The sequence below is a fragment of the Callionymus lyra genome, chromosome 8 (genome assembly GCF_982586985.1).
Source record: "Callionymus lyra chromosome 8, fCalLyr1.hap1.1, whole genome shotgun sequence".
NCBI lineage: Eukaryota > Metazoa > Chordata > Actinopteri > Syngnathiformes > Callionymidae > Callionymus > Callionymus lyra.
In genome coordinates, this window is record NC_141825.1 from 5,279,588 (window position 1) to 5,299,045 (window position 19,458).

Sequence of the window (19,458 nt, forward strand, 5' to 3'; positions counted from 1 at the left end):
GGCCGATAATAAAAGAGAAATTACGATGAAAAGCTTCTACTTCTAAAGCTTTCTCCCGTGCGACGACCTTCAAACACCTCACAATAACCGTCTCTGTGGTTTAGTCCTTTGGCTCAGCTCTCTCTCCGCCTCATGACTGAAGATCCTGGTCCGTGATGTCATCGTAACACGCGTGTGTTATTTGTGGCGGGATCGTGTGAGAGGCTGACGGTTGTCACGGTGATGGATGATGTTGATTTGCTTGTAAACTTCATGGTGTTTGATGAATTATCATCAGGTATTTAAGGTGTTAATGAATCCTCTTGTCGTGGTCTTTCACTCCATTAGTGCAGGATTAAGTTAAGTGCTCCTTGAAGATCCACTTTATTTTCACTCCCATGATTTACCCTCGACAATTAAACCTCACAACAGAAACGCTTTCTTTACGACCGACAAAAACAACAAACGTCTTCTGATTCTTTAGCTTTTGGCTTCTGGCTCAGCTCTTCGTTCTATCCGTCGCTCACTCGTGAACAAAATCTAAAAAGATTTGTTTTAATCCTCCACCTGCAAATCCATAGTTTTAACTTATTTTAAGTAAAAAAATAATTTACAAACTAGTTTTTAACTAATTAGCCTAATTTTTTCCCCATTTGTTTGTATAATGTTCTATTTAATTAATTTTAAACATTTTTAAATCCTTTTTAATTATTTATTTTTCGTTTGTTTCAACCTGAGCACTTAACCCGAACCTAAAAAAATCATAACTATTTTTTTATTTTTTTTTATGTTGAGGTTTATGAAAAGTATCGGAACTTAAAAAAGTATTGATACTAATGTTGTACCCGGATACGCCACCTGTTTTTAAAAGTGTCAATACCCCCCCCCCCCAACCACCATTTTTTAAATTATGACTTTGTAACGTATGGTTTTAACAGAGGTTTGTTGCATTTTCGTTAGGAAAAATATGAATTTTATCATCCTCGAAAAATGGTATAGAGTATCAAATACTCAGTTTGGAGTTGAAAATGTTAGTATTGTGACAACATTACTCGCTGTGTGTCCCTCGACACTGATTAGATTCTGTTACCGTGAAGACTTTTAACTTCATTAAAGTATTTCTGTCTTATTCCAAGGTCATATCTGTTCAAAAGAATTGTTGTTTTGAAATGTATTTAAACTAAACTTGTCAAATCAAATTATCTTTCCACACCTTTCAATAAGTTATAAGAGTTCTTAAAATGTAAAGAACATTTAAAAAAAAAAAGATTTTTGTTAGTTTTCTACGTCGAAATATTAAAATCGACCTCTGATGGTGAATGTTTGACCTCTGATGTCAACAGTGCAGTATTTATTAAACTCTATTTCAGTATCGTAATGAGACGCATTATATCACCTGATCCGACCCGCGATGGTTTCTCAGTGACTTGCTGTCGTATGTCGAGTCCATGTGATGAATGTTGCTCGTCTCAGTGACTCCGGTCGTTACTCGCATGTTTTTACACCGCGATCCATTCCACTCACTCCGACTCCGTCTTTTCTTTCACTCAACCTGCGACACATTGTTGTTCCTGAATATTCAACGATTGAATTTACTTCAAATGTTTTAATGTTTGGCAGAAAGTTCAATGGAGTAGCTCGGTACTCTGTTAGTCCTGTCTGGTGACATTTTTATGTTGAATTTAAAAGACTACGAATTAAAAAATATTGAATTTAAAACATTTATTGTTGAATTATTGTTATCATAATATTAAAAATGTGTGAAAAATATATTTGGTATAATCGTGAAAATATTCAAATTTTCTAATTCAATTATTTACCAAAAACAATTTCAACCTTTTAAGATACAAATTGTTGAATTATTCAAAAAACATATTTCGGTGCTTAAAAAACCCGAAATTTAAATTTAAATTGTTCAATTCAAAGATTTAATTTCCCCCTTGAAATATCAAAAAACATATTTTTTCCATCTTTAACTAAAGTTTTGAAGATGATCATTTTTAAAACTCGATACGATATTTCAGGAAAATATTTGAAGGATGAAAAAAACAAGAAAAAAACCTGAATGTAAAATATACATTTTTATAAATAAAATATTAAATATAAGACAAATGCAAAAAAAAACAACCTCCGTTACGAAAACAACATTGTAAATGAAAAACTATAATGGCAAGTTTCAGGTAAAAAAATAATTAAATATTGATATCGGTCATATTTTTTGAAAACGAGTGTCGTATTTGGAAACAACATCTTAGTAACAATCCTTTTTTTTTAAATTTCTGATACTTTCTATAACTTCACCTTCAACACTTTCCTGACGAGACCCAATCAAACGTTGCGAACCAAGCAAACCATGCGTCATTAAACATTGTGTTGAACTTTTGATCTACTAGAAGTTGTGTATTTGTTGTTCGCTTCACTCAAGTCCCTGATGATCCTAAAGACTCTTCATCCAACACGTTTCTCACTCGTGTTGTTTACTCTCTGTTTGAAGCTCGGAATGACAGACCGGTATTTAGTGCTGAGCCCACAGGACTGGGGTTGGGGGGTGGGGGGTCTATAGGGGGGGTGGTCCTGCTGCTGCTGCCTCCGTTTCACATTCTACACAGGACTGGGAAAGTCAGGGACAAAGGTCCGGAGGCTGCAGGGGTCGCGGCACTCGGCTCGTCGGAATGATCCGAGCGTGATCAGAGGACGGCGACGCCTTTGATGTTCACGCCTGAAAGTCTAACCTGGTCCCTCTGTGTCTCGTCACTGCAGCCACAACCAGAGGACCACCACCTTCCGCCACCCAGTGACCGGACGGATCTCTCCGGAGAACCTGGACTTCATCGACCAGTGAGTTCTGCTTCCTCCCTCGATTTATTCATCACCAGGTTGTGTTTATCTTGGACTTTTATCGGTCAAAGGTTAACTACGTTGGTGGTGTTTGTGTAGTTCCTTTTTGTGTTGAGGAAGGTTTGTCTCTGACGTGTATGGCCTCTAACTGCTGCTGCTACACCATGTTTTTCTCTACACTCTCAGCACTCTAGTGGGTTCAAGTCCCTGCGCACTAAACCAATTACTGTCAAGTTGATTAATCAATTAGATTTCATGGCATCTTTTTGTTTGATTGTTTCCGAAATTGAGACCCTTGGCAGAGGTATGCGCTGTCGTTCTAGTTGAGTGGCTGCATGGACGACTACAAGTATTGGGATGATGGTCACGGCGACAAGACACAGTAGCTACTGTAGCTGGGATTTGAACCTGTCACTGAAAGTAAAAAGTAAAAATTGAAAAAAAAAATCACTTTCTCAACAACGATGAGACATTTCTAAATAACCTTAATAATAATAAAAAATATATATAAAAATTGCTGAGCTTGAAATGGATGATTAAAATAAGTACAAAGTTATTTTAAGTACGCAGTTAGCTGACATCGTAAGGTCAACATTGGCAAGTTAGTTATGTATAAAACAATTAAAATGTCCAATTAACTCAAAAAATGACAGAAAGAAAGAAAAGTTATAATTGGAGTTGAGCGACTGATAGATGATGAAAATAAGTACAAAGTCAAATTGGTATATATTATATTCATATTCTCCATTGTAAGTAGAACTTTGATCGAAAGTAAAAATGATTGTTCTAAGTTCTCGTTTGTTGTGTAAAAAATAAATATATTTACTTTATCTAAATATAGAATTTCCAAATACTCCTCCCAAAACATATTCAACAAGTTTAATTTGTGTTATATGATAGATGATAGAAATAAGTAAAAAGTAAAATGAATTAGTGAATCAGCTGGTTTATCGTTTTACTTTGAGCTCACGAGTATGACTTTGACAGACAGTCCAAATATAAAACCTCTCGCTCGATAAACATCGGCAAGTGGAGTAATCTTTAGAGGAAAAGAGAAATCTGAAAGACTTTGCAATAGACCTGAAAGATCTGACCTCATGAGAGCCACAGTAGGTTTGTCCAGGACGCCTGAAAGTATAAACTTCAACAGCAAGTGTTAGTCGATGAGCAGAACTCTGGTGCTCACAAAGAACCTCTCGTGGACGAGCTGGATTTAATTTTTGGATGGACGAGCGAGGCTGAGCCGTCACGCCCTGGACCTCCGACGGGAACATCCCGCCGGGGCCGGAGTCGGACAGAACACCGAGCTGTTCCTGCTTCACGAGTAGCCGGAGATGATCTTCCCGGAGTCTCTCGGCGCTGAAGGTCTTTTCCCCGGTCAGCGGTGGATTCATCAAGGACGAGCGCCGGAGTGTTTCTGCGTCTGCTGCAGAGCAGGAAAGCTTTCTCCTCGTTTGGCTCATTTGCTCGACAAATTGATCCAAAATGCTGCAGAAAACTTGTTGCTCTCGCACATAAGAGAGGCTGGACTCACACCAGCTGTGGACCACCCTCGTGTCACCAAGTGTGGGGAGTAATCTGTTCTTTTTAGAGATAAAAAATACCCAGAAAACTAGTGAAACTATTTAAAACTAAACCTTAATGGGATTTATTTCCCCTCTTCATGAATATAGGTCGGTTCATGAATATAATACAGACATTAAACTGGTCAACGGTGAAAAAGAAGTCGATCGAGACGATTCAACGCCATCTGAAAACAGAGAATCTGAGCATTGTGCTCATATTACAGTCATTACGGTAGCGCCTTGCACTGCCCAAACTCAGTCTAGATTCAACCTTCACACGAGTCAAGACTTGCACTGGTTTATCATCATTACAGCAAAGCTCATTCAAATGATGACCAGCTACTTTGATGAGTTCACTGAGAGGGAGTGAGTTATCGAGTGTTTCTGGAGTTAGAAAGTAAGTGTGAAAGTGATTTGACTCGTTGTTCAGTGATGTTTGAGTCGAAACCATCATAAATAAATCAGTTTAGCTTCAGTTCAGGAATGTTTTAAGTCGTACCACAGAAGCTCAAAACACCTGACACTGACTTGTCAACAGAAAACAAGTAAACGTTAAGAAACCAAGAGTTACAGTCGTCACCTCAGTTTGATTAGTCATGTCTGTCTAGACTTCATAATGTTAGAAAGTTGTGTGTTTGGTTTCCTTGGAAAGAGTTGACTACTCACTTAGCTGTAGATAATAAAATGTTTTATTGGCTTTCTAATACATTTATCATAGTTTTTTATGACTTGTATTTCAATTAATTTTGTATAAAATAATGATTTGTATTTTTTATTTACAATTGCTATGAAAATATTAAATAACGTTTCTTCATTTTTGTGCAATTAAACGTCTGGCCACTAGATGGCAGCAGTCATTATATCCTACGCAGCTAAAGGAGGAATTAAATTGTGTGGGATCCTGGTGATGACTGAGGACAAGAGGATACATTCACTCCAGCAGCTTTAAAAGTTGATGTTTGGACATATTTTGTCTTGAAAACAAATGAAAGCAGTTACGACTTCGTCAAGAGTCATGTGGTCTGTAAATTCTGCAACACCAGAATCAAGTACTTGACAATACTACACATATATCCTTGTTACTACAGTCCCACTATATATCACTATGCATTATATTGTTGCCCCTGTATAGTGATACGAATCGTATCGCCAGAGTCTTAACAATACACAGCCCTAATTTTGACTTTAATATGTTTTAAAAGTTACTAAAATTAAATAATTAAACCACATCATTCAGAGTTACGGACACATGTGTGGTGAAGAAGAGAGTGCAGGCAGGGTGGAACAGGTAGCATCATGGGTTATAGAACAGCCAAAATGATGAACCGAAACAACGTAGAGTTTTTCATCGTCGTTCAACTTTCCTCTCGCTCCTGAAGCTTCTTCCTCTCACGTTAGTTCCTGCTGAGGATCAGCCAGACGTCCAGCTGAGGCAGCGCTAACCTTAATATCGCCGCCGCGCTGTCAACGCCACATGCTCCGCAGCTCATGTTGTGCTGTATATAAATATATGTATATATCCAGTCGGCTCGTCCGGCTCCAGCCTCGTGTCGGATGAGATCTCTGATGGAGGCGTGAGTTCGCTGCGTAGAAACCCAAGTGTGTTCGAGCGGCGAGACAGAACCGGCGCCCCCTGCCAGTGAGAGTTTATCGAGGATTAGCTGAAGCGTTGGAGCCGCTAATCTTCACGAAGACGTCTGATCAGGTTGGAGATGAAATGAACTCGTCGAATGTCTGGGATTTTGGTATCGGACTGGATCTGAAACGACTGCGGCGAAGAGTCGAGACACAAGTGTTGCTCCTGAAGACACTGAAAAGGTTTACAATGTTGCTCTTCCTGGAAAAAATGTAGCTTCACATGTACCGGATATTTAAATCAACAAGAAATTGAAGAAGAAAAGATGCAATAATTGTCTTACATAAAGGTTTCTTAAGTTTCTTAACACGTGCGCTAATGCAAAAGTGGAAAATTATATTTTTCTATTTCAGTTCTTTCACTGTTGTGAGGGACCGTGAAGCCAAAAAGTAGAAAAAGAGAGATTTAATATATATATAAAAACCTTTTTATTAGTAATATTAACGAACAAACATTTAAGTATAAATATGACATTTATCATATTTGTATATGATAAACACTTGATCATATTTGTATATGATAAACACTTGATAAAGCTAAGACTAACTTAATTATTTTTTATAGTATTAGTTTATATATATTTAAGTTTAATTAACTTCGTTTGGATATAAAGGATGATACATGTACATACAGGTACAAAAATACTTTTCATTTTCATCCAGAGAGGCTCACAAAAATATTAAAAAAAAAAAAATGGTGAGAAATACTTTAACTTCATCAGATTTATATTCTATTAAATGTTTTAAATCAGGGAAACACTTTGTATTTGTAGTTGTTCGGACCTCTACATCTTAAACACGTCGAATATTTCGAGGTACTTTCATGACCACAGTAACCACTCGTCAAATTGCAACACAAATCTGGTTCACATGCTCCTGTAGATATTCTCGTCACAACATTGGACGTCTGGATTGCGTAAGATTGTCGACGCTCAGCCTCCACGTGTTGAGTGAACACATGGCGACGGGCGTTGACTCGGCAACACTCGGCCCGTCTCCACAACAGCAGCGTGGAATTGAAAGAGGGCGACGTATTAAAGTGGAATGTTGTTACGGGACGATCGGGATTGTTAAGAGGCTTCACTGACGACAGCTTCAACAGATTCTGGAGTCTTTCCTCAGCAGTTATTGAGCTCATGTTGTCCCGAATGCTTTTGATTTTATTGTTGACTAATGTGTTTCATCGCGGTGACCTGAACAGCTGCCACGATGCTTTGCCGCCCAGTCAACCAATCACCGCTGTCAATCCAGTGTCCAGAAAAGTGCACTTCTCTGAATGCACTGGTTTACAGTACACGTTAAGACGGTGCACGTACTTGCGCAGTGCGCAAATTTGGACAGTGTAGTACTGTCAATCAAACTCTGCTGCTACACACTTACAGGAAATGACTCGACAGCTTCTTCTACTACTTTTTAACACTGATTGTTGTTGAAACACTATAACCGACGAATTTTTCTCCAATTGAAACAAGTTATTAAGTTGTGTTTCATTGTGTTATTATTGATGTTTTGTAGTGTTGTAAGAGACATTTACGTCAATATCTGCTCCGAAAACGCGTCGTCAGTGACGTAGCTTCAGATTAGCTTCATCTACGTCACTAAGATGGCAGTTGTTGAGTGTTCATCGATCCAAACTCAAGTTTCTAGCCATTTGAGTACACCAATTGAGTGCTCATTGCGCACTACATTTTCGCACACTGATCACCGGGACGCTCAAAATATTAAGTGTAAGTAAGTAAGTAAGTAAGTAAGTAATATTTATTTATATAGCGCTTTTCGAGACCAGGGTCACAAAGCGCTTTAACAATCAAAACAATACTCAAAACAGTACATACTTCAAAGATCAAGACAACACCGAGAACAACACAGGAGTTCGAGAAATTCAAGGAAAAGCCTGAACAAATAGAAACGTCTTAAGATGTTTCTTAAAGGAGTCAGTAGACTCCATCAAGCGCAAAGAGAGAGGAAGATTGTTCCAAAGCTTAGGAGCAACACCCTGAAAAGATTTCTCTCCTCTGGTCCTGAGCCGTGTGCGTGGAACCATAAGTAGATTCTGATCCACAGACCTCAGAGACCGAGCTGGGGTGTAAGGCTGGATCAGATCAGTGATGTAAGGAGGAGCCTGACCATGAATAGCTCTGAAAGTAAGAACCAGAATTTTAAAGTTGATCCTGAAAGAAACTGGAAGCCAGTGAAGAGTATTAAGGATCGGAGAAATGTGAGTTCTCCTACTTGAGCGAGTCAGAATTCTCGCTGCAGAGTTCTGAATCAACTGCAGACGAGACACATCCTTCTTGTTAAGACATGAAAACAAACTGTTACAATAGTCCAGACGAGAAGAAACAAACGCATGGATTACAAGCTCCAGATCATGTTGTGACAACATTTTCCTAAGTTTAGAGATTTTTCTCAGTTGAAGGAAACAGTTTCTGGTCAGTTTTCTGCAGTGTCGAACAAGAGACATGTCTTTATCAAATACAACACCCAGGTTTCTCAGGCTCAGTTTGACAGACTGACCTAAGTCACCCAAGTACTGACTCAACCCTGGAATCTTATCATCAGGAGCAATCACCAGAGTTTCAGTTTTGTCCACATTAAGCTGTAAAGTGTTTTCACTCAGCCATTGTTTGATTTCTAGCAAACAATTGACTAAGCTGTTCAGCCTCTGGGGTTCAGTTGGATCAAAAGAGCAGTAGAGCTGGATGTCATCAGCAAAAATGTGATAAGAAACATCTGGAAATCTCTGAATGATTTTACCGAGGGGAATCAAGTACAGCAAAAAAAAAGTGCAGAAGTGCGCGATATGGGACACAGCCATAGACATTAGATACAGTTTTGTATCGTCTAATTGGCTGCCAATGAAAAGGGCAGTGTTTGTAGAAAGGCATCATGGGAGTCACTATTTTGTTGGCACCCTGAGTAAGGTGGGTGCAGTGATTAGTGTCTACCACCAGGTGGTGTCTAAGTCCGCTGTTCAAGTAAATCTCCTGTTAGTAACAGAGTTTGTTGTAGAAAAAAAAAACATACCTCTGCCAAGGATGTTGTTTAGCCAAATAAATAACACAATTCGGTTCAAGTTTCAAGGTTTTTATCCCACTCACGCAAAAATGTGAGAAGTAAAATGGATAAAAAGTTTTTCTTTCTCTTCTGTTCTCGCCGTCACCTCGTCAGGTCTCACTTCACAGCAACACGACAACAAGACGCTGGTCTTTCATGTTCAATCGATCCTCATTCTTCCTCTAATTCCATCGAGGTCGCTCTTCAAATCGAGCCCACACGACCCCCGGAGATTTCTGAATTAAAGTGAGACTACAAAGAGAATTTAGTGGGTTTTTTTCTTTCCATCAGTGATGCAGACGAGTTGCCGGACTTCGAATGAGTCGAGATAAAACAAAATTGTTTGAACAACATGTACATAATATTAGATTGTTTTAAGACATTTTCAATATTTATTTTAATTCATGATGTTTCTTATTATTCTTATTTTTAATCTATTAAGAAAAAATTCCCAAGAGTCATTAAACATTGAAGTGAGAGGTTAAAGTTATTTACTCCACACTGATCGTGTTAATTCGTGTTAAACTACGAATCTATGATATTTCTCCCGCAGTATTCACTCAAGATAAAGTATTAAAGTTTTCTTGTTTTCCCTCATTATTCATCAGTAATTTTCACGTTCAGTTCTTGTTCTCATTTACGTTTGATATGATGCAGATAAATCCTGTTGAATCATTGATTTTGTAGCTAGTTTTGCAGGAAGTGAGTTGGTTTCTGGGAGTAAATCTTTGTGATGATGTTTATAAAAATAAAGGTTATAAATCTTTAACTAGTTATCGTAGACAGAGTCTCAGCTTAGGGTGTGTATTAACAAGAATCTGGTGATACAATACGTATAATAAGATATGTATCCTCTTGTCTCGAAGGATTTCTTTGTCCCTAAAGCTTCGAAGAATTAAAGACTACTATCATCTAGCAGCTGGAAGTGTAATTGCAACACAAAAATTAACAAAATTTAAAAGCCAAAATATTAATAAAACATTTAAAAAAAGATACAATATTGTTAAATTGTAATACAGTATTGTCCAAAGAAATTGTTACTCTTTGAAATCGTTTATTCAGTCAAATCTCTTTATCTTAAGACAATTTAAAGTCGTACATTTAATCAATGTTTTTGGACTGACGACATTATTCTCCACATGGGAGCGTCTCTGATCCAGGGTCAGGTTCTTGAATCTTCGATGGTTCTGATGTCACAGGCGGGGGTTCAGCTAATCTTAGCGCTCTCTACAGGTGCTACAGGTGTATTGATCCAGAGCTCAGACAGCGCCCCCCGCAGACCTGGACTCAAACACATTTAACCGACAACAGATGCTCGTTTCCTGCTCCAGAGAAACTGAAATCCAGACCAACATGGGTCTTGTTGTAGGGTTGCTATGGAGACCACTGTACAATTGATTGAAACAGTTTCACAGCAGAAAAGCTCAATAATGTTATACTAATTAAGTCTCAGAGGTTCTGAAGTGTAAGTGATTATATCTCCAGTCATCGTCAATAAATCCATTTTCAAGCCAACAAAACCTTTTTAATCCTTTTTTTGACACAAACTTTCATTTACTGATCGCTTTTATTTCATCAGTCGACCCTTGAGGATGAATCAACGGATGGATGGATGGATGAATGGATGGATGGATGGATGGATGGTTTGATGGATGGACAGATGGATGGAAGGATGGATGGATGGTTTGATGAATGGATGGAAGGATGGATGGATGGATGGTTGAAGGGAAGGATGCATGGAAGAATGGATGGATGGTGGGATAGATAAATGGATGGAATGAAGGAAGGATGGATGCATGAATGGAAGGATGGATGGATGGATGGTGGGATGGATAAATGGATGGAAGTAAGGAAGGATGGATGCATGGAAGGAAGGATGGATGGATGGATGGTGGGATGGATGGATGAATGGATGGAAGGAAGGAAGGATGGATGAATGGAAGGAAGGATCGATGGATGGTGGGGTGGATGAATGGCTGGATGGATGGATGGTGGGATGGATGGAATGAAGGAAGGATGGATGCATGAATGGATGCATGAATGGAAGGATGGATGGATGGATGGTGGGATGGATAAATGGATGGATGGATGGTGGGATGGATAAATGGATGGAAGAATGGATGGATGGATTGTGGGATGTATAAATAGATGGATGGATGGATGGCACATTTAATATTTAAGCTGGAAATGATAGACTTTTGCTTCAGGTATAGTTTTTAAAAACTCCTCAAATAAAACAACTACTAATGACTTTTTCTTCTTCAACACACGACGCAACATTAAGTTCTATTTTATTTTAATGTTTGACCTAATTATAGCGAATATAAAATTACACCATCGTAGTAAAACACGGACTCAAAGTAGTTTTTATTCTTGGTCTCAGGTAGAAAGCAGCTGAGAACGTCTCTGACGTTTCCACGTTTTGTTTTCCTGTCGCGCTCGTGTGTCTGAGAAATGAAGCCATTACCTCGAGTGACGCCTCCTCATTGGTCAGCGCTCGTCAACGAGACCATTTACCATCGACCAACAACGTCATCAATCACTGAACAGATGGTTGAGGCTGGAGAATATGTTAGCAGAGGACACCCTGGAAAGGTAGCCGGTCCAGACAACCACTCAAGCACACTTGCATACTTCTGTATGTTTAACGTCAGATTTCAATAACTTCAAGAAACATAAACGATACGACAAGGAGCATATACTTAGTCTGGTGTGGTTCCATATGTTTGTTCGGACAATAGAAAAAAAACTAACGAAGTTCTTGAATGTTGGAAATTTTTTATTTAGTTTTTAAAAAATTGTATTCATGTCAAAGAAGCTTCTTGGCAGTTTGATGAGATTTTACATTTTCCACTTGTTATTCGTCTTAGTCTTCTTCTACTTCTTGCTTTTCTTCTACATATTCTTCCTCTTCGTCTTCTTTTTACTCTTCTTCTACTTCTTCTTCATCCTCTACTTCTTCTTCCTCTTCACCTTCTTCTTATACTACTTATTCTTCGTCTTCCTCTTCTTCCTCTTCACCTTCTACTTCTACTTCTTCCTCGTCTTCCTCGTCTTCCTCTTCTTCCTTTACTTCTTTTTCCTTTTCACCTTCTTCTAGTACTGTACTCCTGGTCTTCTTCTTCTTCCTCTTCTTCTACTTCATCTTCTTCTACATCTTCTTCGTCTTCCTCTTCTTCTACTTCTTGCTATTCTTCTACATATTCTTCCTCTTCGTCTTCTTTTTACTCTTCTACTTCTTCGTCTTCCTCTTCACCTTCTTCTTCTACTACATCTTCTTCTACATATTGTTCCTCTTCGTCTTCTTCGTCTTCTTTTTACTCTTCTTCTACTTCTTCTTCGTCTTCCTCTTCACCTTCTTCTTCTACTACATCTTCTTCGCCTTACTCTTCTTCCTCTACTTCTTCTTCCTCTTCACCTTCTTCTTCTACTACTTCTTCTTCTTCTTCCTCTACTTCTTCTTCGTCTTCCTCTTCTTCTACTTCTTGCTATTATTCTACATATTCTTCTTCTACTTCTTCGTCATCTTCTTCTACTTCTTCTTTGTCTTCCTTTACTTCTTCTTCCTCTTCATCTTCTTCTACTTCTTGCTATTATTCTACATATTCTTCTTCTACTTCTTCGTCATCTTCTTCTACTTCTTCTTTGTCTTCCTTTACTTCTTCTTCCTCTTCATCTTCTTCTACTTCTTGCTATTATTCTACATATTCTTCTTCTACTTCATCTTCTTCTTCTACTACTTCTTCTTTGTCTTCCTATTCTTCTTCTTCTTCCTCCTATTCTTCTTTCACTACTTCTACTCCATCTTCCTCATATTCTTCCTCTTCACCTTCTTCTTGTTCTACCGCTTCTTCCTTTTCACTTTTTTCCTCTTCCTCTTCTTCCTCTTCTTCATTATCATCATCTTCATCATCATCGGATCAGGTTCTTCTTGTGTCGTCTCAACATATATTCTGGTTCAGTGTCATAGATATTGTTAGCAAAGCTTCTAAAGGAGAACCTGTCGTGAAACGATGCGCCGCATGTCGAGGAAGTTAAAAAGAGTTTAAAATAACAAGTGACCATAACTCAGCGTTAGCTTCGGACTTCAGAGAGTGTTTGGACTCGAGCGCGGACCATCAATCACAGAACAAACCTTTGCTGACGCGAGTCTGGCTCTGAGAGCTTGAAGTCCAAACACACGTGATGGACAAGAGAGGGTTTCAGGTCGAGAGAATATTAGTCACAGACATAAACATGAGGAACCACAACGAATCTTCATCTACTTTATACTCTGTAAGTGTGTACTTGTTACCATCTGATCTGAAGTCACACCACGAGTCTGAGACCGTGTTTATGACCCAGAACAACATTTAAACACGGTGTCATCAGCGTATAAAACTGCTGTCGCACAGGAGAACGTCTTCACACTTTCATTGCTCAGCATCTGATTGTTCCTTCACGACACCTTAAACCACCTGAGACCAGCGTCTCCGTCGACGCGTGGACTTGGGATGATGGCGAGCGAGGTGGTGATGCTGCGACGCCGCCTGTCGAGTCGAGCGGATAACGAGTGCGGCGGCGTTTTCTTCTTGGGCTAATCAGACAGATTTACACTCAGACATGATGGATCGTCCGTCCGCCTGTCTGCAGCGCCGCAGCAGCAGGAACCGTCAGACTCGCTTTGTTAGGGTTTGTTGTGACACCTGCACACACACAAACTAACACAGACAAACCAACAATAAACGCACGCACGCATGCACACACACACAAACTAACACACACACACACACACACACACACACACACACACACACACACACACACACACACACACACACACACACACTATCTCCGACACAGAATCCATCCATCCATCCATCCATCCATCCATCCATCCATCCATCCATCCATCCATCCATCCATCCATCCATCCATCCATCCATCCATCCATCCATCCATCCATCCATCCATCCATCCATCCATCCATCCATCCATCCATCCATCCATCCATCCATCCATCCATCCATCCATCCATCCATCCATCCATCCATCCATCCATCCATCCATCCATCCATCCATCCATCCATCCATCCATCCATCCATCCATTCATGCATCCATCCAACCCATATCCATCCATCCATGCATCCTTCCATCCTTCCTTCCATGCATCCATCCTTCCTTCCTTCCTTCCTTCCTTCCTTCCTTCCTTCCTTCCTTCCTTCCTTCCTTCCTTCCATTTATCCATCCCACCATCCATCCATCCATTTATACATTCCCACATCCATTCATCCATGCATCCTTCCATCCTTCCTTCCATGCATCCATCCTTCCTTACATCCATTTATCCATCCCACCATCCATCCCACCATCCATCCTTTCATTCTGCATCCATCCATCCATTAATTTATCCATCCATCCATCCATCCATCCATCCATCCATCCATCCATCCATCCATCCATCCATCCATCCATCCATCCATCCATCCATCCATCCATCCATCCATCCATCCATCCATCCATCCATCCATCCATCCATCCATCCATCCATCCATCCATCCATCCATCCATCCATCCATCCATCCATCCATCCATCCATCCATCCATCCATCCATCCATCCATCCATCCATCCATCCATCCATCCATCCATCCATCCATCCATCCATCCATCCATCCATCCATCCATCCATCCATCCGTTGATTCATCCTCAAGGGTCGACTGATGAAATAAAAGCGATCAGTAAATGAAAGTTTGTGTCAAAAAAAGGATTAAAAAGGTTTTGTTGGTTTGAAAATGGATTTATTGACGATGACTGGAGATATAATCACTTACACTTCAGAACCTCTGAGACTTAATTAGTAAAACATTATTGAGCTTTTCTGCTGTGAAACTGTTTCAATCAATTGTACAGTGGTCTCCATAGCAACCCTACAACAAGACCCATGTTGGTCTGGATTTCAGTTTCTCTGGAGCAGGAAACGAGCATCTGTTGTCGGTTAAATGTGTTTGAGTCCAGGTCTGCGGGGGGCGCTGTCTGAGCTCTGGATCAATACACCTGTAGCACCTGTAGAGAGCGCTAAGATTAGCTGAACCCCCGCCTGTGACATCAGAACCATCGAAGATTCAAGAACCTGACCCTGGATCAGAGACGCCCCCATGTGGAGAATAATGTCGGCTTTTTATTTTGTATTTTGTGTTGAATTTAACTGTGTGGAGATTATTTAAGGTGATTGAAGTTCCTCCTGTGTTGATGTGGGTTTCCTCTGGAAACTCTGGTTTCCTCCCACAGTCCAAAAACAATCGTTAAATGTACGACTTTAAATTGTCTTAAGATAAAGAGATTTGACTGAATAAATGATTTCAAAGAGTAACAATCAACATATTAACAAGAAGCTTTAGTGTCTGTCACATGTTTGTTGTCTTAATGCAGTAGTTTGACGCTCTCTGACACCATCTAGTGGTCATAGTCTGAAGTAGAGCTAGTTAATGAAAGCACAAGTGTTTGCCCAGATTATAGTGTCAGAAGCTTCTCTAAAATGATCTTAGTATCACCTTCTTTACATTTTCAAGATTTGAATATTGTTCTTACTAGGGGTGTCAAAAAATATCCATACACTTAAATTTTGCAATCATTTTTATTGTCAATACTGTATAGATATTCAAGTGCAGTGTATTCTTTTTTAAATCACAAAATAACTTTAAAAAATATATATATTTTGTATGATATACATTTAACTTTATAATGTCTCTCTAGGTGGCAGCAGTCATTACATCCTCCGCAGCTAACGAAAGAATAAAAATCCTCCGAGATCCTTGGGATCACTGAGGACGAGAGGATACAGTGACTCCAGCAGCTTTTAACACTGATGTTTGGTCATATTTTGGTTTGAAAACAAATGAAAACAGTTACGACTTTGTCAAGAGTCATGTGGTCTGTAAATTCTGCAACACAAGAGTCAAGTACTCGACAATACTACACATATATACTTGTTACTACAGTATCGCTATATATCGTATCGTTGACACTGTATCGTGATACGTATCACATCAACTGATTATTGTAAATACATACTCCTAGTTTTTACAAGTCAATTCAACGAACAATGGATTGACTTCACCTGAACACTTCTCTGGGAATACTTCCTCGTTGACAGAAACACTCGCAGTCTTTTAATCGCGTCGACTTAACATTGTTTTCGTCGACTCTCGTCTAGACCGGCTGCTTCCGAACGAAGGATCACGGGTTAATCTTTTTTATTCTTCGACAAAACCTCCCGGATTATGTTGAGTCACCGTCTTGTGAGAACTTTCTCTCCGCGTGTTCTTGTCGTTAATTAATGGTTTTCTACTTCCCGCGGTACTTTGATGGTTTTGTGACGGTTGTCATTCCTCGTCGATGCATTAGAAGAACATGATAGTTTAACGACGTTCTGTTTTCAAAGCAGAGTTCTTCACATAAATAGCAGCATTAATCCTCGTTAATAATCTTTATTTTTGAAGTCTGAGAAGTCCTTGTACCTGGATCTTGTTATTTAGTGACGTTAGCTTAGAGTAAAGATCCAGAGTTAGCGAAGAACCTTGTCCTTCAGCTCAGCTCTTTCTTCACCACAACACCTCATGATTGAAGACACTGATCTGTCCGTTCTCTTATCGATGACCTGGACAAGTCGTCCAGAAATTATTGAAACTATTAAATATTGCAATATTTTTTGCCACAATTCAGTATCGATATTCAAAGGTATCATATCGAATTAAAAAAATAACAATATTTTTTTTCAATTTTTTGACAGGGGGTATTAACTTTTCAGTTATTTTATGTAATTAAAAACACATTTTTTTATTTGATTTAATTTAAAATTAACATGCAAATATATATATTTTTAAATTTGTATTAAAATGTAATATATTTATTTTAGTTAAATGTATTATAGTTATTTTAAAGTGTACTTAAATAAAATATTAATATTTATTATTTCTAAAAATCTATTTTAAATCAACATGCAGATTTGTATTTTTTTTATTTCTACTTAAGTTTAAATAGTTTATTTTAGTTAATGTCTTCTATAATATAATAAATTATTTAGGTAATTTCTATTGTAAATGTATTTATTTATTTTAAGTTAATTTGAATTATTATATTACACATTTTTTAATTTAATGTATGCATTATAGTTCTTTTATATTAATATTCAATAAAGTATTCGACAAAATAAAATATAAATGTTCAAATCTCATTTTAAATTAACATCTTCCCCAAATATTCAGTTTTTAATGTGTATGATAATTTAATTAATTAATTAAATTATTAAAGTCCGTATATAGTTATTATTTCAATAAAGTTTAATTGCAGTTATTTTCGGCGTTCATTTTTGTTCTAGCTATATGGCAGCAGTCATTATGCTTTACGCAGTGTAAGAAAAGATCAAATCCCAGGTGCTGACTGAGGACAAGAGGATACAGTGACTTTAGCATTTTTTAAAGCTGATGTTTGGACATATTTTGGTTTGAAAACAAATTAAATCAGTTACGACTTTGTCAAGAGTCATGTGGTCTGTAAATTCTACAACACCAGAGTTAAGTACTCGAAAAGCGCTATATAAATAAATATTACTTACTTACTTACTTACTTACATATATCCTTGTTACTACAGTATCAAAATATATGGTATTGTTGACCCTGTATCGTGGTACGTATCGTATCAACAGATTCTTGCCTATACACATTGCCAGACTGAGAACCATGGTCTCAAACTTCAACACACAATTGTCTCTGTGGCGTCAAACTCTAATGCACTAATGGCTACGTTATAGAAATCGATGCCTAAATACACGTCACTGAGAGACGCTGCATGTGTGAGGAGAGTAAAGGGTTAAAGAAGGAGCTAAGTAGAGGTTTGTGTGCGTCAACAACACTAATAATTGTGTGTGTGTGTGTGTTGCAGATTGCAGGGTGCACGCATGATGTCAAGACCTGCCGTTGAGCAACTCTCCAGCACGACGGTCAGCGAAGCGTCCACTGCCATCACCTCGTCCACCGCAGACGCCCCCGTCTCAAAGGTCAGTGACCCCATGATGGAGACTCATCACAAGCTTTGACTTGTTGCTCCTGGTGAAGATGAACTAGCGAGAGTTGTGTAGTTAGCATCGATGCAGACAACACAACACGAGATCAGAAATAAAAGCCTGTTTAACTCTTTATATTTTGTTAGTTGATGCTTGAAGTCGTTGTTGTTACATTCTTGACACGTCTGTTTGGTAAAAAAGTAGTTTCTTAGTAGTTTCTTCATCTTTTTGAGCTCATTTACAAACAAGGACAGCGTAATAGTTTGTGACAAAAGTTTACGGAAAAACTTGTATTTTTCCTAATTATTTTTTTGGATCATTTTTCCATTAAGTGATTGTTTCTCTATCCTGTTAATTTTCTATTTTAAACTCGCTGATTTGCATTTTAATTTATACTGAGATTCAAGTTTTATGATTAGTCGTGATTCGATTATTATATTCCATTTTCAAAACAATATTTGTTATTTTGAGGTGTTTTTTTTTAGTTTTTGTAATTTTATTCATTTTCCCGAAACGTTTTCCAAGTTCATGATCAAATTTCTGTTTAACTTGTTTGGTTAAATCCATTTTTCTGTTAAATTTTGAGTTTTCAATTATGCAATTTTAACTTATTAGTGCTGAATTTAGTTTTTCTAACTATTTTTTTTTTTTCAACTTTATGAACCAATTTGTTTCTATTGTTTAAATTCTTTGTCTGATTTTCTTTTGAGGAATATTTTTTAGTCTGTTTTCTTTACAAATGCACACACGCACTCACACACTCATACGTGCCCAAACCCACACACTTGCACATGCACACACGAACATGCACTCATGGACACACACACACACAAATGCACACACCACTCGGGTCTGAACTGTCAGGCAGCATCAACAGGTGCAGCAGCGGTGGAACACGTGTCAGCAGTGTGTTAACAAGGCGACACAACATCCATCACGTCTGATCGACGGCGGTTCTTCGCTCGAGTCGGTCGAGGATCATCAGTGGAGCTCCAGACGCAGCCAGATTGAGATCAGCTTCTTTTTTTTAACCCAAAAACATATTTATATACTTATAGCCATATGAAGGTTTTAAGAAATGAAAGATTCAATCAATTAGACACTTACTGTCCCAGCTACACAGGGTGACATAGACACAGAAAATCCATGTGGAACTGGACAAACCAGCCGTAATCAGAACACAAAATGGAAAAGCGCTATATAAATACAAATTACTTACTTACTTACTTTCAAAGCTCAGTGTTTATTAAAGTTGAGTTGTTCACACTCGCTGAGGTAATTCACATCGTCTTTCCCTAAATGCTCTAATGATTCTCATTTGGTTTGGGATTTGAACCGA

The 19,458-nt window shown here is 38.4% G+C and overlaps 1 protein-coding gene across 9 annotated transcripts in view; it reads left to right on the forward strand.

Moving 5' to 3' along the window:
• The window catches only part of LOC148073452 (pleckstrin homology domain-containing family A member 7-like), a 127,404-nt gene that overhangs the window by 61,644 nt on the left and 46,302 nt on the right, over positions 1-19,458 (forward strand). For all 9 annotated transcript variants that reach the window (XM_087798150.1, XM_087798151.1, XM_087798147.1 and 6 more), the window contains 2 exons: positions 2,740-2,817; positions 17,999-18,113. In XM_087798150.1, coding sequence (XP_087654276.1) covers positions 2,740-2,817; positions 17,999-18,113 — 193 coding nt within the window. The remainder of the gene's footprint in view (positions 1-2,739; positions 2,818-17,998; positions 18,114-19,458) is intronic.